The following is a 27,500-nucleotide window of genomic DNA, read 5'->3' on the forward strand; positions in this document are numbered from 1 at the left end:
GTGGCAAAATCTAAAAAATCTATCTAGTTAACTATAGGCATATTTTGCATATGGATAAATATTGGTAACTTATTTTTTTTACTGAAAATAATAAATGTTGATCATTTTTGGTTACTGATATGAAATTACTCTCACAGGATATTAGTTTGGATGATACTCATTGAAGGGGTAAAGCAGCTGTGGTAGATGAGATTGATATAGAAATTAACAAAGAATATAGTCTGGCATAGTTGGTGTGTGTTTAAAATATGTATGAAAGGAAAGTGCCTAAACATGGGCGGCAGAAAATTACATAGCTCCTCTGTATAGGAATGAAAGGGAAAGACTAAAAATTATAGGGAAGTAAATCAATTGAGTATACTGGGTAAAGTATACTGTAGAATTATTATTGTCCAATTTGTGGATTTAGATAAGGCATTGTTCCAGTTATGGCTTTAGGTAAGGCATTGTTCCAGTTATGGCTTTAGGTAAGGCATTGTTCCAGTTATGGCTTTAGGTAAGGCATTGTTCCAGTTATGGCTTTAGGTAAGGCATTGTTCCAGTTATGGCTTTAGGTAAGGCATTGTTCCAGTTATGGCTTTAGGTAAGGCATTGTTCCAGTTATGGCTTTAGGTAAGGCATTGTTCCAGTTATGGCTTTAGGTAAGGCTTATAATTGAGTGGATATAGGAGCAGTTTGGCAGGTGTTGCAAGTGCTGGGAATAGGTGGTAAATGATTCAAAACAGTTAATTTTCATGCAGAGTGAGTGAGTGAGGGATCAGGTTAGGATACCTAAGAAAGGATCATGGTTATTTAACAGTTATAAAAGAAAGTTATGAAGGGGTTCAGGGAAACCGGCTGGCCGGACTTGAGTCCTGGAGATGGGAAGTACAGTGCCTGCACTCTGAAGGAGGGGTGTTAATGTTGCAGTTTAAAAACTGTAGTGTAAAGCACCCTTCTGGCAAGACAGTGATGGAGTGAATGATGGTGAAAGTTTTTCTTTTTCGGGCCACCCTGCCTTGGTGGGAATCGGCCAGTGTGATAATAAAAAAAAAAAAAAAAAAAAAAAAAATAAGAAAAAATGAATGCTAGGATATCAGGAAGGGGTGTGAAATTAAGAAATTGAATTCGGTATGAAACTGAAGTTTTCAAGAGTTCTTTGCTGATGATGCACTTTTTTGGCAGATTCTGAAGAGAAGTTGCTATGGTTATATAAATTTGAGAGTATGTAAAAGAAAGAAACAAAGTGAATATAGAAAACAGCAAGGTGATGAATCACTAAGTTTATTCATTGGAAGTAGGTCATGTGGAGGAATTGAATGTATTTAGATATTTGGACATAAACCCAGTTGATGAATCCATGAAAGATGAGATGAACCGTAAAATAGACAAAGGGAAAAAGGAGAGTTGTGTGCCGAGGCATCTGTGTCTGAATTCTCTTCAGTGCTTGTATCACACTTTGCTCTATTTGTACGCAAATGGGGCAAGCTCTTCCGCACAACCAATTACAGTTGGTGTCCCACAGGGAAGTGTCCTTGGCCCTCTTCTCTTTCTCCTATACATAAATGACCTACCAAATGCTTCGCAATTACTCAAACCCACACTTTTTACAGATGACACCACATACGTCTTCTCTCACCCGAGCCCAGTCACGCTAGCCAATACTGTAAACACCGAATTACAGAAAATATCTACTTGGATGAGGACTAACAAACTTACACTAAACATTGACAAAACCTACTTCATTCAGTTTGGTAGCAGAGCTACAGATGTACCTCTTAACACAACGATAAACGGATCCCCTATCACAAAGCTAACAGAGGGAAAATTCTTAGGAATCCACCTCGATAATAGACTCAAATTTCATACACATATACAACAAATTTCTAAGAAAATTTCCAAGACTGTAGGCATACTATCGAAGATACGGTACTATGTTCCACAGTCAGCCCTCTTGGCCTTTATCACTCTTCTTATTTACCCCTATCTCACCTATGGAATTTGTGCATGGGGCTCAACAACAACTAACCATCTCAGACCACTAATTACCCAACAAAAGGCTACAGTTAGAATGATAACAAATTCTCTCTACAGGCAGCGTAAAACATGAAATACCAAAATAAAATGATAAAATATTCATTACAAAAATGTTTTGTTGATATTCAGTAGTAAAGTTTGACTTACGACCGGTTTCTCGGAACTGAACTTGGTCGTAAGTCGGATGGTAGGTGTGTATGTATATTTTTTTTAACAAGTCGGCTGTCTCCAACTGAGGCAGGGTGACCCAAAAAGAAAGAAAATCCCCAAAAAGAAAATGCTTTCATCATTCAACACTTTCACCTCACTCACACATAATCACTGTTTTTGCAGAGGTACTCAGAACACGACAATTTAGAAGCATATACGTATAAAGATACACAACATATCCCTCCAAACTACTAATATCCCGAACCTCTCCTTTAGTAGGTTGGTAGACAGCAACCACCCAGGGTGGTACTACTGTTCTGCCAAGTGAGTGCAAAACAAAAGCCTGTAATTGTTTTACGTGATGGTAGGATTGCTGGTGTCTTTTGTCTGTCTCATAAATATGCAAGATTACAGGTACATCTTGCTACTTCTACGTACACTTAGGTCACACTACACATACATGTTTCCCCCCCTCCAACAAGTCGGCCGTCTCCCACCGAGGCAGGGTGACCCAAAAAAGAAAGAAAATCCCCAAAAAGAAAATACTTTCATCATCATTCAACACTTTCACCACACTCACACATTATCACTGTTTTTGCAGAGGTGCTCAGAATACAACAGTCTAGAAGCATACACATATAAAGATACACAACATATCCCTCCAAACTGCCAATTTCCCAAACCCCTCCTTTAAAGTGCAGGCATTGTACTTCCCATTTCCAGGACTCAAGTCTGACTATGTGAAAATAACCGGTTTCCCTGAATCCCTTCACTAAATATTACCCTGCTCACACTCCAACAGATCGTCAGGTCCCAAGTACCATTCGTCTCCATTCACTCCTATCTAACACGCTCACGCACGCTTGCTGGAAGTCCAAGCCCCTTACCCACAAAACCTCCTTTACCCCCTCTCTCCAACCCTTTCGAGGACGACCCCTACCCCGCCTTCCTTCCCCTATAGATTTATATGCTTTCCATGTCATTCTACTTTGATCCATTCTCTCTAAATGACCAAACCACCTCAACAACCCCTCTTCTGCCCTCTGACTAATACTTTTATTAACTCCACACCTTCTCCTAATTTCCACACTCCGAATTTTCTGCATAATATTTACACCACACATTGCCCTTAAACAGGACATCTCCACTGCCTCCAACCATCTCCTCGCTGCTGCATTTACCACCCAAGCTTCACACCCATATAAGAGTGTTGGTACTACTATACTTTCATACATTCCCTTCTTTGCCTCCATAGATAACGTTTTTTGACTCCACATATACCTCAACGCACCACTCGCCTTTTTTCCCTCATCAATTCTATGATTAACCTCATCCTTCATAAATCCATCCGCTGACACGTCAACTCCCAAGTATCTGAAAACATTCACTTCTTCCATACTCCTCCTCCCCAATTTGATATCCAATTTTTCTTTATCTAAATCATTTGACACCCTCATCACCTTACTCTTTTCTATGTTCACTTTCAACTTTCTACCTTTACACACATTCTCAAACTCATCCACTAACCTTTGCAATTTTTCTTTAGAATCTCCCATAAGCACAGTATCATCAGCAAAAAGTAACTGTGTCAATTCCCATTTTGAATTTGATTTCCCATAATTTATATGTACAAGCATATATATACACACACCCCTCTTGGTTTTCTTCTATTTTCTTTCTTCTTGTTTATTCCCTCTTACCTCCATGGGGAAGTGGAACAGAATTCTTCCCCTGTAAGCCGTGCATATTGTAAGAGGCGACTAAAATGCGGGGAGCAAGGGGCTAGTAACTTCTTCTCATGTATATATTACTATATGTAAAAGGAGAAGCCTTCGTTTTTTATTTTGGGCCACCCCGCCTCGGTGGGATACGGCCGGTGTGTTTAACCCTTTGACTGTTTTCGACGTATAAATACGTCTTACGAGCCAATGTTTCTGACTTATGTATAATCGATAATTCTAGCGGCTTCAAATCAAGCGGGAGAAAGCTGGTAGGCCCACATGTGAGAGAATGGGTCTGTGTGGTCAGTGTGCACCACATAAAAAAAATCCTGCAGCACACATTGCGTAATGAAAAAAAAAAACTTATCGTTTTTTTGGAATAAAACGCCGACTTTGAGGTGCATTTTCGTATAGTATTTATCGTTGTATTCGCGTTCTCATGGTCTTAGGTGATAAAATGGAAAACATATTACAGAAATAGAGATGATTTTCATTACTTTGACGATGAAAACGACCTTGAAACTGACCTCAAAGTAGCGGAAATGTTCGATTTTTACCAATGTTCAGGAGTAAATAAATCACACCACACGTCCAATACATGTCAACTGGGGAGTCTAATATTCTTTCACCAGTGCACTGATATTATTTCTACCATTTTTACAATAATGCAGTAGTCTGCATAACAGTAAATTTTGTATTTTTTTGTATGAATAAAAAATCAAAATAGAAAGCAATAATATAAGAGGGACCTAGAGATATGACTAATGAACAGAGCATATTTTATTTTAGTGCCATGAATGTCTACCTTGTTTATTCTGGACCCTATTTTGAAATTGGCACCTTTTTTAGTTTGCATGAAATTGGCCAAATTGCCAATTTCTGACCACCATATTTGGTAGTCCAAATTAGTAAATGGGAGGTTTCTTGTACTCAGCTGATAGATAAAATGGAGTTCTAAAGAAATAGCTATGAGTTTTATCAAGTGCAACAATGGAATTGGCTGAAAATAGGGCTCAAAGTCGGCGAAATCGCCGATACGCATATGTCACCGAGACCACTAACTTCGCGGGAGCATAATTCCACGAGTTTTCGACCAAATTTCGAACTTTTGGTGTCATTACTATCGGGAAAAGATTCTCTATCATTTCATAAGAAAAAATAATTTTTTTTTTCAAAAACTGAACGACATAGAATGACAGTTTCAGAAAGGGGGGTGAAACAGTCAAAGGGTTAAAGAAAGATTACTAAAAAGAATAAGTAGAAAATTATCAAAGTGGGATGTCTGAATGTGTGTGGATGTTGTGCGAATGATAAGAAAGAGATGATTGTGGATGTTATGAATGAGAAGAAGCTGGATGTCCTGGCTTTAAGTGAAACAAAGCTGAAGGGGGTGGGAGAGTTTCAGTGGAGAGAAATAAAGGAGTAGCAATAATGTTGAAGGATAAGCTATGACAGGAAAAGAGGGTGTATAAATCTATTAATTCAACGATTATGTGGAGTAAATTAAAGGTTGGGTGTGAAAAGTGGGTTATAGTAAACATTTATGCACCTGGAGAAAAAAAAGTGTAGAGGAGAGAGATTTTGGGAAATGTTGAGTGAATGCGTGGGGAGTTTTAAACCAAGTGTGAGAGTACTTGTGGTTGGGGATTTCAATGCTACAGTGGGCAAAAATGTTGTGGAGGGAGTAGTAGGTAAATTTGGGGTGCCAAGGGCAAATGAAAATGGGGAGCCTTTAATTGAGCTATGTGTAGAAAGAGGTTTGGTAATAAGTAATATATATTTTATGAAAAAGAGGATAAGTAAATATATAAGGTATGATATGGCATGTAATGAAAGTAGTTTGTTAGATTGTATTGGTGGATAAAAGGTTGATGGGTAGGCTCCAGGACGTACATGTTTATAGAGGGGCAACTGATATATCGGATCATTATTTAGTTGTAGCTACAGTTAGAGTAAGAGGTAGATGGGACAAAAGGAAAATGACAACAAGTAAGAGAGAGGTAAAAGTGTATAAACTAAGGGAGGAGGAAGTTTGGGTGAGATATAAGCAACTATTAACAGAAAGGTGGGCTAGTGCAAGTATAAGTAGTGGGGGGGGGGGGGGGTTAAAGAGGGTTGGAATGGTTTTAAAAATGTAGTATTAGAATGTGTGGCAGAAGTTTGTGGTTATAGGAGGGTGGGTGCAGGAGGAAAGAGGAGTGATTGGTGGAATGATGAAGTAAAGGGTGTGATAAGAGAAAAAGGTAGCTTATGTGAGGTTTTTACAAAGCAGAAGTGTTATAAGAAGAGTAGAGTATATGGAGAATAAAAGAAAGGTGAAGAGAGTGGTGAGAGAGTGCAAAAGGAGACCGGACGATAGTGGGAGAGGCACTCTCAAGACGTTTTAATGAAAATAAGAAAAAATTTTTGAGTGGAGTTAAACAAGTTAAGAAAGCCTAGGGAACGAATGGATTTGTCAGTTAAAAACAGTAGGAGAGTTAATAGATGGGGAGATGAAGGTATTGGGTAGATACCAGGAATATTTTGAGGAACTTTTAAATGTCGACGAAGAAAGGGAGGTGGTAATTTCGTGCATTGGCCAGAGAGGTATACCATCTTTTAGGTGTGAAGAAGAGAAGGATGTGAGTGTGGGGGAGGTGCGTGAGGCATTACGTAGAATGAAAGGGGGTAAAGCAGTTGGAACTGATGGGATCATGATCGAAATGTTAAAAGCAGGGGGGATAGTGTTAGTGGTTGATGGGTAGGCTCCAGGATGTACATGTTTATAGAGGGGCAACTGATATATCTGATCATTATTTAGTTGTAGCTACAGTTAGAGTAAGAGGTAGATGGGAAAAGAGGAAGGTGGCAACAACAAGTAAGAGGGAGGTAAAAGTGTATAAACTAAGGGAGGAGGAAGTTCGGGTGAGATATAAGCGACTATTGGCAGAAAGGTGGGCTAGTGCAAAGATGAGTAGTGGGGTGGGGGGGGGTTGAAGCGGGTTGGAATAGTTTTAAAAATGCAGTATTAGAATGTGGGGCAGAAGTTTGTGGTTATAGGAGGGTGGGGGCAGGAGGAAAGAGGAGTGATTGGTGAAATGATGAAGTAAAGGGTGTGATAAAAGAGAAAAAGGTAGCTTATGAGAGGTTTTTACAAAGCAGAAGTGTTACAAGAAGAGCAGAGTATATGGAGAGTAAAAGAAAGGTAGAGAGAGTGCAAAAGGAGAGCAGATGATAGTGGGAGAGGCACTGTCAAGAAATTTTAATGAAAACAAGAAAAAATTTTGGAGTGAGTTAAACAAGTTAAGAAAGCCTAGGGAAAGTATGGATTTGTCAGTTAAAAACAGAGTAAGGGAGTTAGTAGATGGGGAGATGGAGGTATTAGGTAGATGGCGAGAATATTTTGAGGAACTTTTAAATGTTAAGGAAGAAAGAGAGGCAGTAATTTCATGCACTGGTCAGGGAGGTATACCATCTTCTAGGAGTGAAGAAGAGCAGAATGTAAGTGTGGGGGAGGTAAGTGAGGCATTACGTAGAATGAAAGGGGGTAAAGCAGCTGGAACTGATGGGATCATGACAGAAATGTTAAAACCAGGGGGGGATATATTGTTGGAGTGGTTGGTACTTTTGTTTAATAAATGTATGAAAGAGGGGAAGGTACCTAGGGATTGGCGGAGAGCATGTATAGTCCCTTTATATAAAGGGAAGGGGGACAAAAGAGATTGTAAAAATTATAGAGGAATAAGTTTACTGAGTATACCAGGAAAAGTGTACGGTAGGGTTATAATTGAAAGAATTAGAGGTAAGACATAATGTAGGATTGCGGATGAGCAAGGAGGTTTCAGTGGGTAGGGGATGTGTAGATCGTGTTTACATTGAAGCATATATGTGAACAGTATTTAGATAAAAGTAGGGAAGTTTTTATTGCATTTATGGATTTAGAAAAGGCATATGATAGTGGATAAAGGAGCAATGTGGCAGATGTTGCAAGTATATGGAATAGGTGGTAAGTTATTAAATGCTGTAAAGAGTTTTTATGACGATAGGCTCAGGTTAGGGTATGTAGGAGAGGGAGACTACTTCCTGGTAAAAGTAGGTCTTAGACAGGGATGTGTAATGTCACCATGGTTGTTTAATATATTTATAGATGGGGTTGTAAAGGAAGTAAATGCTAGGGTGTTCGGGAGAGGGGTGGGATTAAATTTTGGGGAATCAAATTCAAAATGGGAATTGACAGTTACTTTTTGCTGATGATACTGTGCTTATGGGAGATTCTAAAGAAAAATTGCAAAGGTTAGTGGATGAGTTTGGGAATGTGTGTAAAGGTAGAAAGTTGAAAGTGAACATAGAAAAGAGTAAGGTGATGAGGGTATCAAATTTTTTAGATGAAGAAAAATTGGATATCAAATTGGGGAGGAGTATGGAAGTGAATGTTTTCAGATACTTGGGAGTTGACGTGTCGGCGGATGGATTTATGAAGGATGAGGTTAATCATAGAATTGATGAGGGAAAAAAGGTGAGTGGTGCGTTGAGGTATATGTGCAGTCAAAAAACGTTATCTATGGAGGCAAAGAAGGGAATGTATGAAAGTATAGTAGTACCAACACTTTTATATGGGTGTGAAGCTTGGGTGGTAAATGCAACAGCGAGGAGACGGTTGGAGGCAGTGGAGATGTCCTGTTTAAGGGCAATGTGTGGTGTAAATATTATGCAGAAAATTCGGAGTGTGGAAATTAGGAAAAGGTGTGGAGTTAATAAAAGCATTAGCCAGAGGGCAGAAGAGGGGTTGTTGAGGTGGTTTGGTCATTTAGAGAGAATGGATCAAAGTAGAATGACATGGAGAGCATATAAATCTATAGGGGAAGGAAGGCGGGGTAGGGGTCACCCTCGAAAGGGTTGGAGAGAGGGGGTAAAGGAGGTTTTGTGGGCAAGGGGCTTGGACTTCAAGCAAGCGTGCGTGAGCGTGTTAGATAGGAGTGAATGGAGACGAATGGTACTTGGGACCTGACGATCTGTTGGAGTGTGAGCAGGGTAATATTTAGTGAAGGGATTCAGGGAAACCGGTTATTTTCATATAGTCGGACTTGAGTCCTGGAAATGGGAAGTACAGTGCCTGCACTTTAAAGGAGGGGTTTGGGATATTGGCAGTTTGGAGGGATATGTTGTGTATCTTTGTGTATGCTTCTAAACTGTTGTATTCTGAGCACCTCTGCAAAAACAGTGATAATGTTTAAGTGTGGTGAAAGTGTTGAATGATGATGAAAGTATTTTCTTTTTGGGGATTTTCTCTTTTTTTTGGGTCACCCTGCCTCGGTGGGAGATGGCCAACTTGTTGGGAAAAAAAAAAATTTTTATGAATGTATTAATGAGGGGAAGGTACCTAGGGATTGGCAGAGAGCATGTATAGTCCCTTTATATAAAGGGAAGGGGACAAAAGAGATTGTAAAAATTATAGAGAAATTAGTTTACCAAGTACACCAGGAAAAGTGTATGGTAGGGTTATTATTCAAAGAATTAGGGGCAAGACAGAATGTAGGATTGTGGATGAACAGCAAGGTTTTAGAGTGGGTAGGGGATGTGCAGATCAAGTGTTTACATTGAAGCATGTATGTGAACAGTATTTAGATGAGGTAGGGAAGTTTTCATTACGTTTATGGATTTAGAAAAGGCATATGATAGTGAATAGGGGAACACTGTTGCAGATGTTGCAAGTATATGGAATAGGTAGTAAGTTACTAAATGTGGTAAAGACTTTTTATGATAGTGAGGCTCAAGTAGGGGTGTGTAGAAGAGAGGGAGACTACTTCCTGGTAAAAGTAGGTCTTAGACAGGTATGTGTAATGTCACCATGGTTGTTTAATATATTTATAGATGGGGTTGTAAAAGAAGTAAATGCTAGGGTATTGGGGAGAGGGGCGGTATTAAATTATGGGGAATCAAATACAAAATGGGTATTGACACAGTTGCTTTTTCCTGATTATACTGTGCTTATGGGAGATTCTAAAGAAAAGTTTCAAAGGTTAGTAGACGAGTTTGGGAGTGTGTAAAGGTAGAAAGTTGAAAGTGAACATAGAAAAGAGTAAGGTGATGAGGGTATCAAATGATTTAGATAAAGAAAAATTGGATATCAAATTGGAGAGGAGGAGTATAGAAGTGAATGTTTTCAGATATTTGGGAGTTGACATGTCAGCAGATGGATGTATGAAGGATGAGGTTATCCATAGAATTGATGAACGAAAAAAGGTGAGTGGTGCATTGAGGTATACGTGGAGACAAAAAACATTATCAGTGGAGGCAAAGAAGAGAATGTACCAACACCCCTATATGGGTGTGAAGCTTAGGTTGTAAATGCTGCAGAGAGGAGGCAGTTGGAGGCGGTGGAGATGTCCTGTCTTAGGGCAATGTGCGGTGTAAATATTATGCAGAGAATTCGGGGTGTGGAAATTAGGAGAAGGTGTGGAGTTAATAAAAGTATTATTCAGAGGGCTGATGAGGGGTTGTTGAGGTGGTATGGATATTTAGAGAGAGAGCAGATCAAAGTAGAATGACATGGAGAGTGTATAAATCTGTGGGGGAAGGAAGGCGGGGTAGGGGTCGTCCTCGAAAAGGTTGGAGGGAGGGGGTAAAGGAGGTTTTGTGGGCGAGGGGCTTGAACTTCATGCAAGCATGCGTGAGCATGTTAAATAGGAGTGAATGGAGACTAATGGTATTTGTGACCTGACAAGCTGTTGCAGTGTGAGCAGGGTAATATTTAGTGAAGGGATTCATGGAAACTGGCTATTTTTATATAGCTGGACTTGAGTGCTGGAAATGGGAAGTACAATGCCTACACTTTAAAGGAGGGGTTTGGGATATTGGCAGTTTGGTGGGATATATGTCTTTATATATGCTTCTAAACTGTTGTTTCTGGGCGCCTCTGCAAAAACAGTGATTGTGTGAGTGAGGTGTAAGTGTTAAGTGATGATGAAAGTATTTTCTTTCTTTCTGTCACCCTGCCTCGGTGGGAGATGGCCGACTTGTTGAAAAAAAAAAATGTATATACATGTATGTATTTCTTTTTGTTTTCAGAAAGTATTAATTGTTGATGCCAGATCATACACCACGGCTGTGGCCAATCGTGCCCGTGGTGGAGGGTGCGAGTGTCCTGAGTATTACCCACAATGTGAGATTCAATTTATGAATCTTGCCAACATTCACACCATCCGCAAGTCTCACCATTCTCTTCGTCTGCTAGCATCTTCATCTCCAGATGTTCCTAAGTAAGTTGTGACTCTTTGAAAGATTCAGACATGTACATGCAGTTTGTGTTTGTTTCTGTGTGTGTTTCACAGGAAACAAAGCTCCAGTTACTACTTCCTAGACTATTTTGATTGGCATCACTAACTTCTGGCCTCTTGACTTACCATACCTACTCTGTATATTGAGTTTGCCTCCACCACTGCTTCATCCAGTCAAAAGCCCCAAATTTAATTCCACTGTTGGGAGCCCTGAAATTAGCCCCTCCATTTTTGGAAGCCCTGAAATTAGCCCTTTCGTAGTTGGGAGCCCTGAAATTAGCCCCTCCGCAGTTGGGGGCCCTGAAATTAGCCTGTCTGCAGTCGGGGGGGGCCCTGAAATTAGCCCCACCATGGCCGGGGGCCCTGAAATTAGCCCCTCCGCAGTCAGGGGCCCTGAAATTAGCCTCTCCGCAGTCGGGGGCCCTGAAATTAGCCCCTCTGCAGTCGGGGGCCCTGAAATTAGCCCGTCCGCAGTTGGGGGCCCTGAAATTAGCCTCTCCGCAGTTGGTGGCCCTGAAATTAGCCCGTCCGCAGTCGGGGGCCCTGAAATTAGCCCCTCCGTGGTCTTGGGCCCTGAAATTAGCCCCTCTGCGTTCTTGGGCCCTGAAATTAGCCCCTCCGCAGTTGGGGGCCCTGAAACTAGCAAGTGCTTAGTGTCAGCATTAAAAAAAAATACTTAAGGTAATCAGACATTAGTGAGTGTACCACGTACTGGTGGTCTTTAACCCTTTCAGGGTTTCGGCCGTACTAGTATGGCTTACGCGCCAGGGTTTTTGATGCACTAGTATGCCTAAATTCTAGCGCCCTCAAATCTAGTGAGAGAAAACTGGTAGACCTACATATGAAAGAAAGGGTCTATGTGGTCAGTGTGTGCAATATAAAAAAAATCCTTCCGCACACAGTGCGTAATGAGAAAAAAAAAACTGACCATGCTTTTGGATTAAAACAGTGACTTTGCACTGTATTTTCATATGGTATTTATTGTTGTATTCTAGTTTTCCTGGTCTCATTTTATAGAATGGAAGACATATTACAGAAATTGAGATGATTTTGACTGGTTTTACAAAGAAAAGTACTTTGAAATTGAGCTCAAAGTAGCAGAAATGTTCAATTTTTACCAAAGTTTAAAAGTAAACAAATCATGCTATGCGTCCAATACACGTCAACTGGCGAGTCTAATATTCTTTCACAAGTGCGCTGATATTATTTATACCATTTCTACACCAATGCAGTAGTCTGCATAACAGTAAATCTTCTATTTTTTTGTGAAAATAAAAATTCAAAGTGGGAAGCAAAAGAATGTAAGAGGAGCATGGGGATGTGACTAATGAACAGAGGAAATGTTATTTTAGTGCCAAGAATGTCTTTCTTGTTTATTCTGGACCCTATTCGGAAATTGGCATCTTTTAAAATTTGTGTGAAATTGGCAAAATTGCTAAATTCTGACCACTGTATTGGATAGTTGAAATTAGTAAATGGGTGGTTTCTTGTACTCATTCGATAGAAAAAAAAATGGAGTTCTAGCAAAATAGTTATGATTTTTGTTGACAAGTACAATGGAATTGGCCAAAAATAGGGCTCAAAGTGGGCAAAATCGCCGATGCGTAAACATCATCGAGACCGCTAACTTCGCGAGAGCATAATTCCGTAAGTTTTCCATCAAATTTCATACTTTTGGTGTCATTATGAGCGGGAAAAGATTCTCTATCTTTTCATAAGAATTTTTTTTTTTTAAATTTGGCCGACCCTGAGAACAAGTCTCTGAGAGGGCCTGTCGACCCTGAAAGGGGTTAACCCATTGACTGTCACAAGCCCCTTTCTGAAACTGTCATTCTATGTCATAAAAGTTTTGGAAAAACAAAAAATTATTTTTTCTTATGAAATGATAGAGAATCTTTTACCGATGGTAATGACACCAAAAGTACGAAATTTCGTCGAAAACTCTCGGAATTACAGTGGACCCCCGCATAACGATCACCTCTGAATGCGACCAATTATGTAAGTGTATTTATGTAAGTGCGTTTGCAGGTGTATGTTTGGGGGTCTGAAATGGACTAATCTACTTCACAATATTCCTTATGGGAACAAATTCGGTCAGTACTGGCACCTGAACATACTTCTGGAGTGAAAAAATATCGTTAACCGGGGGTCCACTGTACTCTTCCGCGAAGTTAGCGGTCTTGGCGACATATACACATTGGCAATTTTGCCGACTTTGAGCTCTGCTTTTGGCCAATTCCGTTGTTCCAGCTGACCAAACTCGTAGCTATTTCTTTAGAACCCCATTTTTTCCATCAGTTGAGTACAAGAAACCTACCGATTTGAACTACCCAATAAAGTGGTCAGAAATTAGCAATTTGGCCAATTTCACGCAAATTAAAAAAGATGCCAATTTCAAAATAGGGTCCAGAATAAACAATGTAGACATTCTTGGCACTAAAATAACATATCCTCTGTTCATTAGTCACGTCTCTAGGCCCCTCTTATATTACTATTGCTTCCTATTTTGATTTTTTATTCATACAAAAAAAAATAAAAAAAATTTACTGTTATGCAGACCACTTCATTATTGTAAAAATGGTATAAATAATATCAGTGCACTAATGAAATAATATTGGACTCCCCAGTTGACGTGTATTGGATGTGTGGTGTAATTTGTTTATTCCTGAACATTGGTAAAAATTGAACATTTCTGCTACTTTGAGCTCAATTTCAAGGTCGTTTTCATCGTGAAATTAATGAAAATCATCTGTTTCTGTAATATGTTTTCCATTTTATCACCCGAGATCCTTGAAACGAGAATACAACGATAAATACTATTGGAAAATTCACCTCAAAGTCGGAGTTTTAATCCAAAAAAACGCAGTTTTTTTTTCTCATTATGCACTGCATGCTGCAGGATTGTTTTTTTTGTGGTGCACACTGACCACACAGACCCATTGTCTCACATGTGGGCCTAACAGCTTTCTCCTGCTTGATTTGAAGTCGCTAGAATTTACGCGTTTAACCTGTAAATGGTCCAAACGTATGTACGTATACATTTTTTCAACATTTGAAAGTATGTAAAAAAAGTAAATCTTCTTTTTGTTTTTTTACATTTGAAAATGTGTAAAAAAATGTAGATCTACTTTTGTAGCACTACACATGTGAATGTAGATCTGCTTGGACCGTTTACCAGTTAAATACGTCAGAAACAGTGGCGTGTAAGATGTATATATACGACGTAAATAGTCAGAGGGTTAATCCATTAATGTTCCAAACGTATATATACGTTCTCTCGCCCAGTGCCCCGAATATTTTGAACAAAAAAATTTTTTTTTTTTTTTACATATAAATAAAGAGCACATTTTTCTAAGTGTTATAGGATAAAAAAAAATTTAGGGTCAGTACTTAGCGAGACACGAGGCCACAAAGTTGGCGCTGGATGCTTACCTGACGGCAGCATAGTCCTGCAGCTTGGAGAAGTGTTGCCAATATACCTTTTTTTTCTCATTTTTATATTTTATATAATTTTTTTTTTTTTTTTTTTTTGGGGGGGGGGGGTCACCCTGCCTCTGTGGGAAACGGCCGACGTGTTGAAAAAAAAAAAATTAAAATTTATAGTTCTTGTGATTTTGTAGCCAATCTTTGTTCTGATACTAATATTAGGTACTGAAATTGTACTCAAATTGTCACAAACACACTGACAGGTGGACATTTACAACTGCCTTGGTCATTTACTGTTGTCTAGAAATATATATGAAGTATTTATAGGTCCCAGCAATGTTTTAAACATGCTGGAGTATATATGAAACCTCTTGAAGCATGGTGTTTATGATGAGTGTCAATTGCTGACAGGGTAAGCAGTTGAGTGACATTTGATGATAGTGCATAATAATAATAATAATAATAATAATAATTAATAATAATAATATAATTAAATTCCCTTGTCACTCCACTAATGAGGGGTGACATTTGATGAGCATACACTGCCTTGCTTTATTTATTTTCACTGTTACACACAAACATGTCTGTCTGTCTAGCTCTGTCTGCCTGTGTGTGTCTGTCTTTGTCTGCTTCTCTGAGAGTTGCTCATGAACCAACTTGTATTACACACTATCACTATCTACAAGCACAGTATAGCACTTTGTATGGATTTTTGGGGTTATCCTAGGTAATTTACACTGTATAATTGTATTTACTTATGTGTTACTGTAAGATAGACAGATATAGACAAAGAGATAGATACAGACACAGATGGAGATAGACACACAATACACAAATAACCCGCACATAAAAGACAGAAGCTGTGTGACTTTGTCAATGGTCCAAGTCGGACCGAAACGTCGTCGTATGCTTCTGTCTTTTATGTGCGGGTTATTTGTGTATCGTTCCAGTCACGGTATTGTGCCTTTTTTGTTATTTATGGAGATAGACAGCCAGCCAGCTGCCAGCTGGCCAGCCAGCCTGCCGAACACGTATTACACGTTCTAGAATTTTCTTTTTGCTTAGAGCATAGGTTATAGGACATTCTGGCAGGATGACTATCTGTGGTACCAAAATCGAAAGGGTGTTGCAGAAATGTTGCACATGGGCTCTTATAAATAAATAACAGAAAGGCACAATACCGTGACTGGAACGATACACAAATAACCCGCACATAAAAGAGAGAAGCTTACGACGACGTTTCGGTCCGACATGGACCATTGACAAAGTCACACAGTGTGACTTTGTCAATGGTCCAAGTCGGACTGAAACGTCGTCATAAGCTTCTCTCTTTTATGTGCGGGTTATTTGTGTATGGGCTCTTATCAAAGTTTTTTATATTTCTGCAACCACTTGTGGCCACATCCACCTCAAAGCCACTGAACTTGGGGTCAACATCACTTTCGTCATAAAAAGGAGTGTTACTACGACATGACATCAGTGAATCCTTGGTGCTTGCTGTGCTCTTTGCTCTAGCTGGTGCTTAATTTAACTGGTGCTCCCACAAGGTACTAAATGGTCCCAGAGTTTATTAATACTGTGCACACCGAGTGTTAAGACCCATTCTGTGCTGACCAGGCATCTCGGGCCAATTGTGCCAAATTTGGAGGCAGGAAAAATATAACGTAAATATACGTTTGGGGCGCTAGTGGCAAGAACGTATATATACGTTTGGACCGTTTACGGGTTAAAGCAAACACCTTGGATAGCTTTAAAAATAGGGTAGGCAAACATGACTTAGAAGGGTTGGATTTGAGAAGGATCATAATTGCATGGGCCTGCAGCCTTACTATCCTGCTCCTTTAGTTTTACTTTTTTTATTTATTTTTTTTTTTTTTGTAGTCAGAGAAACACTGCAAGAGGCCTACTGGCCATTACTAGTCAGGTTCTACTCTTGCCATTTCCAGTCTTGGGCTCTCTTAGAAATATCACTAAGATAGAGCAACATTGGTATCAAGGTACATGATGCTGACAGGTAATAGATAGACGAGAAATGCAATCACTTAGAACATATACATGTATTGAAAATATTTTGGTCGTGGGATCTTGGTTACTCTAAATATACAAAGGGTAACAAAAACGTGTGTGTAGTCATTGAAAACTCCCTAGGTAGAAATTAGGTTTAATTGCTTTTTCACCTGGTTAATGTTTGATAGTGAGTGGAGTGGTGTTTAGCTGTGATGATCTTGTGTGCTAGTCTGATGATGATACATATGCTTCTTGCCTTATATGTAATTGATTTTGTTACACCTGGAGTTTACCTTGAGAGAGTTCCGGGGGTCAACGCCCCCGCGGCCTGGTCTGTGACCAGGCCTCCTGGTGGATCAGAGTCTGATCAACCAGGCTGTTAATGCTGGCTGCATGCAATCCAACGTATGAGCCACAGCCCGGCTGGTCAGGTACTGACTTTAGGTGCTTGTCCAGTGCCAGCTTGAAAACTGCCAGGGGTCTATTGGTAATCCCCCTTATGTATGCTGGGGGGCAGTTGAATAGACGTGGGCCCCTGACACTTACTGTATTGTCTCTTAACGTGCTAGTGACACCCCTGCTTTTCACTGGGGGGATGTTGCATCGTCTGCCAAGTCTTTTACTTTCGTTGCGAGTAATTTTCGTGTGCAAGTTCGGCACTAGTCCCTCTAGGATTTTCCAGGTGTATATAATCGTGTATCTCTCCTGCCTGCATTCCAGGGAATACAGGTTCAGGAACTTTAAGCGCTCCCAGTAATTGAGGTGTTTTATCTCCGTTATGCGTGCCGTGAAGGTTCTCTACATTTTCTAGGTCAGCAATTTCACCTGCCTTGAAAGGTGCTGTTAGTGTGCAGCAATATTCCAGCCTAGATAGAACAAGCGACCTGAAGAGTGTCACCATGGGCTTGGCATCCCTAGTTTTGAAGGTTCTCATTATCCATCCTGTCATTTTTCTAGCAGCTGCAATTGATATAATGTTATGGTCCTTGAAGGCGAGATCCTCCAACATGATCACTCCCAGGTCTGTGACGTTTGTTTTTCGCTCTATTTTGTGGCCAGAATTTGTTTTGTACTCTGATGAAGTTTTGATTTCCTCGTGTCTACCATTTCGTAGTAATTGAAATTTCTCATCGTTGAACTTCATATTGTTTTCTGCAGCCCATTGAAAGATTTGGTTGATGTCTACCTGGAGCCTTGCAGTGTCTACAATGGAAGACACTGTCATGCAGATTCGGGTGTCATCTGCAAAGGAGGACACGGTGCTGTGGCTGACATCCTTGTCTATGTCAGATATGAGGATGAGAAACAAGATGGGAGCGAGTACTGTGCTTTGTGGAATAGAGCTTTTCACTGTAGCCACCTCGGACTTTACTCTCTTGACTATTACTCTTTGTGTTCTGTTTGTGAGGAAATTATAGATCCATCTACCAACTTTTCCTGTTATTCCTTTAGCACGCATTTTGTGCGCTATTACGCCATGGTCACACTTGTCGAAGGCTTTTGCTAAGTCTGTATATATTACATCTGCATTCTTTTTTCTTCTAGCGCATCTAGGACCTTGTCGTAGTGATCCAATAGTTGAGACAGACAGGAGCGACCTGCTCTAAACCCACATTGCCCTGGGTTGTGTAATTGATGGGTTTCTAGATGGGTGGCGATCTTGTTTCTTAGGACCCTTCCAAAGATTTTTATGATATGGGATGTTAGTGATATTGGGCTGTAGTTCTTTGCTATTGCTTTACTGCCCCCTTTGTGGAGTGGGGCTATGTCTGTTTTTAGTAGCTGTGGGACGACCCCCCGTGTCCATGCTCCCTCTCTATAGGATGGTAAAAGCTCATGATAGGGGCTTCTTGCAGTTCTTGATGAACATGGAGTTCCAGGAATCTGGCCCTGGGGCAGAGTGCATGGGCATGTCATTAATCGCCTGTTCGAAGTCATTTGGTGTCAGGATAACATCAGATAGGCTTGTGTTAACCAAATTCTGTGGCTTTCTCATAAAAAATTCATTTTGATCTTCGACTCCGTCTGGTTAACGGCTTGCTAAAAACTGAGTCATACTGGGACTTGAGTAGCTCACTCATTTCCTTGCTGTCATCTGTGTAGGACCCATCTTGTTTAAGTAGGGGCCCAATACTGGACGTTGTTCTCGACTTTGATTTAGCATAGGAAAAGAAATACTTTGGGTTTCTTTCGATTTCATTTATGGCTTTTAGTTCTTCCCACGATTCCTGACTCCTATAAGATTTCTTTAGCTTACGTTGGATGTTTGCTATTTCTCTGACCAGTGACTCCCTACGCATTTCAGATATATTGGCCTCTTTTAGCCGCTCGGTTATTCTTTTTCGTCGCCTGTAAAGGGAGCGCCTGTCTTTCTATTTTACATCTATTCCTCCTTTTTCTTAAAGGAATAAGCCTTGAGCATACATCGAGTGCCACCGAGTTAATCTGTTCTAGGCATAAGTTGGGGTCTGTGTTGCTTAGTCTATCTTCCCAGCTTATATCGGTTAGGACTTGGTTTACTTGGTCCCACTTTGTTCTTATTATTAAAGTTGAATTTGATGAAGGCTCCCTCATGACTAATCTCATTATGTCGGTCTGGAGCTCCGTGCATACATATCTGAACCTCGGTTATGTTGTGATCTGAGTACAGTGGACCCCCGCATAGCGAACGCCTTGCATAGCGAACAATCCGCATAGCGAACGCTTTGTTCGCTAAAATTTTGCCCCGCATAGTGGACAAAAACCCGCTCAGCGACCTTCGTCTGAGACGCGTCCAATGTGCGCCCTCAGCCAGCCTCACATGTGCCGCCCGTCCCATTGTTTACCAGCCAGCCTCCGCGGTAACATTCAAGCATACACTCGGAATATTTCGTATTATTACAGTGTTTTCGGTGCTGTTTGTGGAAAATAAGTGACCATGGGCCCCAAGAAAGCTTCTAGTGCCAACCCTACACCTCAAAGGGTAAGAATACCCATTGAAATGAAGAAAGAGATCATTGATAAGTATGAAAGTGGAGTACGTATCACCGACCTGGTCAGGTTGTACAAGAAACCAAAATCAACCATCGCTTCTATTGTGGGCAAGAAAACGGCAATCAAGGAAGCTGTTGTTGCCAAAGGTTTAACTGTGTTTTCGAAACAAAGATCGCAAGTGATGGAAGATGTTGAGAGACTCTTATTGGTGTGGATAAATGAAAAACAGCTAGCAGGAGATAGCGTCTCTCAAGCGATCATATGTGAAAAGGCTAGGAAGTTGCATGACGATTTAATTAAAAAAATGCCTGCAACTAGTGATGATGTGAGTGAATTTAAGGCCAGCAAAGGTTGGTTTGAGAGATTTAAGAAGCGTAGTGGCATCCATAGTGTGATACGGCATGGTGAGGCTGCCAGTTCGGACCACAAAGCGGCTGAAAAATATGTGCATGAATTCAAGGAGTACATAGAAACTGAAGGATTGGAACCTGAACAAGTGTTTAATTGTGATGAAACAGGCCTGTTCTGGAAGAAAATGCCAAGCAGGACCTACATTACTCAGGAGGAAAAGGCACTCCCAGGACATAAGCCTATGAAAGACAGGCTTACTTTGTTGATGTGTGCCAATGCTAGTGGTGATTGCAAAGTTAAGCCTTTATTAGTGTATCACTCTGAAACTCCCAGAGCGTTCAGGCAAAAGAATGTCCTCAAGGATAATTTGTGTGTGCTGTGGAGGGCAAACAGTAAGGCATGGGTCACTAGGGAATTTTTCTATAACTGGTTACACCATGCATTTGCCCCCAATGTGAAAGATTACCTAACTGAAAAGAAATTAGACCTTAAGTGCCTCCTGGTGTTAGACAATGCCCCTGGTCATCCTACAGACGTGGCAGAGCGACTTTATGGGGACATGAGGTTCATTAAGGTGAAGTTTTTGCCTCCTAATACCACTCCTCTCCTGCAGCCCATGGACCAGCAGGTCATTTCCAACTTCAAGAAACTGTACACAAAAGCTCTGTTTCAAAAGTGCTTTGAAGTGACCACAGACACTCGATTGACTCTAAAAGAGTTTTGGAAGGATCACTTTAATATCCTCAATTGTGTAAACCTTATAGGTAAGGCTTGGGAGGGAGTGACTAAGAGAACCTTGAACTCTGCTTGGAAGAAACTGTGGCCAGAATGTGTAGACAAAAGGGATTTTGAAGGGTTTGAGGCTAACCCTGAGAGGAGTAGTATACCAGTTGAGGAATCAATTGTGGAATTGGGGAAGTCCTTGGGGTTGGAGGTTAGTGGGGAGGATGTGGAAGAGTTGGTGGAGGAGGACAATGAAGAACTAACCACTGATGAGCTGATAGATCAACTTCAAGAGCAAGAGGCCAGACCTGGGGAAACTGGTTCAAAGGAGGGGAGAGAGAAATTGAAGGAATTGCCTACTTCAAAGATTAAGGAAATGTGTGCAAAATGGCTTGAAGTGCAAACCTTTTTTGATGAAAATCACCCTCACACAGCTATTGCAAGCCGTGCTGGTGACTGTTACAATGACACTGTTGTGAACCACTTTAGACAAATCATAAAGGAACGAGAGGTACAGGCCACTATGGACAGATATGTTGTGCGAAAGAAGTCCAGTGACTCTGAAGCTGGTCTTAGTGGCATTAAAAGAAGAAGGGAAGTAACCCCAGAAAAGGACTTGCTACCTCAAGTCCTAATGGAAGGGGATTCCCCTTCTAAACACTAACACTCTCTCTCCCCTCCTCCCATCCCATCAATCATCACCAGATCTTCAATAAAAGTAAGTGTCATGTAATTGTGCATGCCTTTTTCAGTTTGTGTGTACTAAAATTAACATTTTTTTGTGGTAAAAAAAATTTTTTTTCATACTTTTGGGTGTCTTGCACTATTGTTTTTGATATGGTGACATTTCTTATCAGATCATCATTGTTAGTGAAGATGAGGTCTAGTGTATTCTCCAGTCTAGTAGGCTCTATTATTTGCTGGTTTAAGTTGAATTTTGTGCAGAGATTTAACCCTTAAACGGTCCAAACGTATATATACGTTCATGCGCGTAGCGCCCCAAACGTATATATACGTTTTCTTTAACATTCATTCAACATTGCCACAATAAGCCTGAGTCACCTAGACATGAGAGAATGGGTGTGCGCACTCACTGTGCGCCATATTAAAATAATTGGGGATGCCTTGGTACCATATGCTCTTTTTTCCTTTTAAAAGAAAAGTTTTTTTCCCTCAAAAAATTTTGGGCGCTAAGCGAGTGAACGTATATATATGTTTAGACCGTTTAAGGGTTTAAAGCTCGTGTGTGTGTGTGTGAATTCTCGTAAGAGCTGCTTCCTGGAGTTATCACTGCAACAACATTATTTGCTATATTCCTCCGTTTTAGGTGCCTTAAGTTGAAATCCCCAAGGAGCAAGATGTTGGAGGCAGGAGCTGGCAGATTTTCCAGACAGTGGTCAATAACAGCTGTTCCTGGAATTGCTGGGACGTTGCATCCGGATGCTTGTAGACTACCACAATGACTAGGTTTTGGTTCTCGATCTTTACTGCTAAAACTTCCACTACATCATTTGAGGCATTAAGCAGTTTATTGTAGTAGGTTGGTTGACAGCAACCACCCAGGGAGGTACTACCGTCCTGCCAAGTGAGTGTAAAACGAAAGCCTGTAATTGTTTTACATGATGGTAGGATTGCTGGTGTCTTTTGTCTGTCTCATAAATATGCAAGATTACAGGCATGTCATGCTACTTCTACTTACACTTAGGTCACACTACACATACATGTACACGTTTATTTATACACACTCATCTGAGTTTTCTTTGATTTTATCTTAATAGTTCTTGGTCTTATTACTATTCCTTTTATATCCATGGGGAAGTGGAATAAGAACCTTTCCTCTGTAAACCATGCGTGTTGTAAAAGTCAACTAAAATGCCGGGAACAATGGGCTAGTAACCCCTTTTCCTGTAAAGATTACTAAAAAGAATAAGAAGAAAATTGTCAAAGTGGGAAATCTGAATGTGCGTGGATGTTGTGCAAATGATAAGAAAGAGATGATTGTGGATGTTATGAATGAGAAGAAACTGTATGTCCTGGCTTTAAGTGTAACAAAGCTGAAGGGGATGGGAGAGTTTCAATGGAGAGGAATAAATGGGATTAGGTCAGGAGTTTCAAATAGTTAGAGCTAAAGGAGGAGTAGCAATAATGTTGAACGATAAGCTATGGCAGGAAAAGAGGGACTACAAATGTATAAATTCAAGGATTATGTGGAGTAAAATAAAGATTGGATGTGAAAAGTGGGTTATAGTAAGCGTGTATGCACCTGGAGAAGAGAGAAGTGTAGAGGAGAGAGAGAGATTCTGGTAAATATTGAGTGAATGCGTGGGGAGTTTTGAATCAAGTGAGAGAGTAATGGTGGTTGGGGATTTCAATGCTAAAGTGGGTAAAAATGTTATGGAGGGAGTAGTAGGTAAATTTGGGGTGCCAGGGGTAAATGTAAATGGGGAGCCTTTAATTGAGCTATGTGTAGAAAGAAATTTGGTAATAAGTAATACATATTTTATGAAAAGGAGGATAAATAAATATACAAGGTATGCTGTAGCACGTAATGAAAGTAGTTTGTTAGATTATGTATTGGTGGATAAAAGGTTGATGGGTAGGCTCCAGGATGTAAATGTTTATAGAGGGGCAACTGATATATCGGATCATTATTTAGTTGTAGCTACAGTTAGAGTAAGAGGTAGATGGGAAAAGAGGAAGGTGGCAACAACAAGTAAGAGGGAGGTGAAAGTGTAAAAACTAAGGGAGGAGGAAGTTCGGGTGAGATATAAGCGACTATTGGCAGAGAGGTGGGCTAGTGCCAAGATGAGTAGTGGGGGGGTTGAAGAGGATTGGAATAGTTGTAAAAATGCAGTATTAGAATGTGGGGCAGAAGTTTGTGGTTATAGGAGGGTGGGGGCAGGAGGAAAGAGGAGTGATTGGTGGAATGATGAAGTAAAGGGTGTGATAAAAGAGAAAAAGGTAGCTTACGAGAGGTTTTTACAAAGCAGAAGTGTTATAAGAAGAGCAGAGTATATGGAGAGTAAAAGAAAGGTGAAGAGAGTGGTGAGAGTGCAAAAGGAGAGCAGATGAAAGAGTGGGAGAGGCACTGTCAAGAAATTTTAATGAAAATAAGAAAAAATTTTGGAGTGAGTTAATCAAGATAAGAAAGCCTAGGGAAAGTATGGATTTGTCAGTTAAAAACAGAGTAGGGGAGTTAGTAGATGGGGAGAGGGAGGTATTAGGTAGATAGCGAGAATATTTTGAGGAACTTTTAAATGTTGAGGAAGAAAGGGAGGCGGTAATTTCATGCACTGGCCAGGGAGGTATACCATCTTTTAGGAGTGAAGAAGAGCAGAATGTAGGTGTGGTGCAGGTAAGTGAGGCATTACGTAGAATGAAAAGGGGTAAAGCAGCTGGAACTGATGGGATCATGACAGAAATGTTAAAAGCAGGGGGGGATATAGTGTTGGAGTGGTTGGTATTTTTGTTTAATAAATGTATGAAAGAGGGGAAGGTACCTAGGGATTGGCGGAGAGCATGAATAGTCCCTTTATATAAAGGGAAAGGGGACAAAAGAGATTGTAAAAATTATAGAGGAATAAGTTTACTGAGTATACCAGGAAAAGTATACGGTAGGGTTATAATTGAAAGAATTAGAGGTAAGACAGAATGTAGGATTTTGGATGAGCAGGGAGGTTTCAGAGTGGGTAGGGGATGTGTAGATCAAGTGTTTACATTGAAGCATATATGTGAACAGTATTTAGATAAAGGTAGGGAAGTTTTTATTGCATTTATGGATTTAGAAAAGGCATATGATAGTGGATCGAGGAGCAATGTGGCAGATGTTGCAAGTATATGGAATAGGTGGTAAGTTGTTAAATGCTGTAAAGAGCTTTTATGAGGATAGTGAGGCTCAGGTTAGGGTGTGTAGAAGAGAGGGAGAATACTTCCCGGTAAAAGTAGGTCTTAGACAGGGATGTGTAATGTCACCATGGTTGTTTAATATATTTATAGATGGGGTTGTAAAAGAAGTAAATGCTAGGGTTTTTCGGGAGAGGGGTGGGATTAAATTATGGGGAATCAAATTCAAAATGGGAATTGACAGTTACCTTTTGCTGATGATACTGTGCTTATGGGAGATTCTAAAGAAAAATTGCAAAGGTTAGTGGGTGAGTTTGAGTATGTGTGTAAAGGTAGAAAGTTGAAAGTGAACATAGAAAAGAGTAAGGTGATTTTTTATTTATTATCACACTGGCCGATTCCCACCAAGGCAGGGTGGCCCGAAAAAGAAAAACTTCCACCATCATTCACTCCATCACTGTCTTGCCAGAAGGGTGCTTTACACTACAGTTTTTAAACTGCAACATTAACACCCCTCCTTCAGAGTGCAGGCACTGTACTTCCCATCTCCAGGACTCAAGTCCGGCCTGCCGGTTTCCCTGAACCCCTTCATAAATGTTACTTTGCTCACACTCCAACAGCACGTCAAGTATTAAAAACCATTTGTCTCCATTCACTCCTGTCAAACACGCTCATGCATACCTGTTGGAAGTCCAAGCCTCTCGCGCACAGAACCTCGTTTACCCCCTCTCTCCAACCTTTCCTAGGCCGACCCCTACCCCGCCTTCCTTCCACTACAGACTGATACACTCTTGAAGTCATTCTGTTTTGCTCCATTCTCTCTACATGTCCGAACCACCTCAACAACCCTTCCTCAGCCCTCTGGACAACAGTTTTGGTAATCCCGCACCTCCTCCTAACTTCCAAACTACGAATTCTCTGCATTATATTCACACCACACATTGCCCTCAGACATGACATCTCCACTGCCTCCAGCCTTCTCCTCGCTGCAACATTCATCACCCATGCTTCACACCCATATAAGAGCGTTGGTAAAACTATACTCTCATACATTCCCCTCTTTGCCTCCAAGGACAAAGTTCTTTGTCTCCACAGACTCCTAAGTGCACCACTCACTCTTTTTCCCTCATCAATTCTATGATTCACCTCATCTTTCATAGACCCATCCGCTGACACGTCCACTCCCAAATATCTGAATACATTCACCTCCTCCATACTCTCTCCCTCCAATCTGATATTCAATCTTTCATCACCTAATCTTTTTGTTATCCTCATAACCTTACTCTTTCCTGTATTCACCTTTAATTTTCTTCTTTTGCACACCCTACCAAATTCGTCCACCAATCTCTGCAACTTCTCTTCAGAATCTCCCAAGAGCACAGTGTCATCAGCAAAGAGCAGCTGTGACAACTCCCGCTTTGTGTGATTCTTTATCTTTTAACTCCACGCCTCTTGTCAAGACCCTCGCATTTACTTCTCTTACAACCCCATCTATAAATATATTAAACAACCACGGTGACATCACACATCCTTGTCTAAGGCCTACTTTTACTGGGAAATAATTTCCCTCTTTCCTACATACTCTAACTTGAGCCTCACTATCCTCGTAAAAACTCTTCACTGCTTTCAGTAACCAACCTCCTACACCATACACTTGCAACATCTGCCACATTGCCCCCCTATCCACCCTGTCATACGCCTTTTCCAAATCCATAAATGCCACAAAGACCTCTTTAGCCTTATCTAAATACTGTTCACTTATGTTTCACTGTAAACACCTGGTCCACACACCCCCTACCTTTCCTAAAGCCTCCTTGTTCATCTGCTATCCTATTCTCCGTCTTACTCTTAATTCTTTCAATATTAACTCTACCATACACTTTACCAGGTATACTCAGCAGACTTATCCCCCTATAATTTTTGCACTCTTTTATCCCCTTTGCCTTTATACAAAGGAACTATGCATGCTCTCTGCCAATCCCTAGGTACCTTACCCTCTTCCATACATTTATTAAATAATTGCACCAACCACTCCAAAACTATATCCCCACCTGCTTTTAACATTTCTATCGTTATCCCATCAATCCCGGCTGCCTTACCCCCTTTCATTTTACCTACTGCCTCACGAACTTCCCCCACACTCACAACTGGCTCTTCCTCACTCCTACAAGATGTTATTCCTCCTTGCCCTATACATGAAATCACAGCTTCCCTATCTTCATCAACATTTAACAATTCCTCAAAATATTCCCTCCATCTTCCCAATACCTCTAACTCTCCATTTAATAACTCTCCTCTCCTATTTTTAACTGACAAATCCATTTGTTCTCTAGGCTTTCTTAACTTGTTAATCTCACTCCAAAACTTTTTCTTATTTTCAACAAAATTTGTTGATAACATCTCACCCACTCTCTCATTTGCTCTCTTTTTACATTGCTTCACCACTCTCTTAACCTCTCTCTTTTTCTCCATATACTCTTCCCTCCTTGCATCACTTCTACTTTGTAAAAACTTCTCATATGCTAACTTTTTCTCCCTTACTACTCTCTTTACATCATCATTCCACCAATCGCTCCTCTTCCCTCCCGCACCCACTTTCCTGTAACCACAAACTTCTGCTGAACACTCTAACACTACATTTTTAAACCTACCCCATACCTCTTCGACCCCATTGCCTATGCTCTCATTAGCCCATCTATCCTCCAATAGCTGTTTATATCTTACCCTAACTGCCTCCTCTTTTAGTTTATAAACCTTCACCTCTCTCTTCCCTGATGCTTCTATTCTCCTTGTATCCCATCTACCTTTTACTCTCAGTGTAGCTACAACTAGAAAGTGATCTGATATATCTGTGGCCCCTCTATAAACATGTACATCCTGAAGTCTACTCAACAGTCTTTTATCTACCAATACATAATCCAACAAACTACTGTCATTTCGCCCTACATCATATCTTGTATACTTATTTATCCTCTTTTTCTTAAAATATGTATTACCTATAACTTAACCCCTTTCTATACAAAGTTCAATCAAA

The 27,500-nt window shown here is 40.4% G+C and overlaps 1 protein-coding gene across 5 annotated transcripts in view; it reads left to right on the top strand.

Moving 5' to 3' along the window:
- The window catches only part of LOC128688147 (phosphatidylinositol-3,5-bisphosphate 3-phosphatase MTMR3), a gene marked incomplete at its 5' end in the record, with an annotated part of 289,396 nt that overhangs the window by 18,543 nt on the left and 243,353 nt on the right, over positions 1 to 27,500 (top strand). For all 5 annotated transcript variants that reach the window (XR_011392521.1, XM_070089333.1, XM_070089331.1 and 2 more), the window contains 1 exon segment: positions 10,935 to 11,125. Coding sequence is in view for 4 of the 5 variants with exons in the window: in XM_070089333.1 (XP_069945434.1) it covers positions 10,935 to 11,125 (191 nt within the window).

Source organism: Cherax quadricarinatus, chromosome 2 (genome assembly GCF_038502225.1).
Source record: "Cherax quadricarinatus isolate ZL_2023a chromosome 2, ASM3850222v1, whole genome shotgun sequence".
NCBI lineage: Eukaryota > Metazoa > Arthropoda > Malacostraca > Decapoda > Parastacidae > Cherax > Cherax quadricarinatus.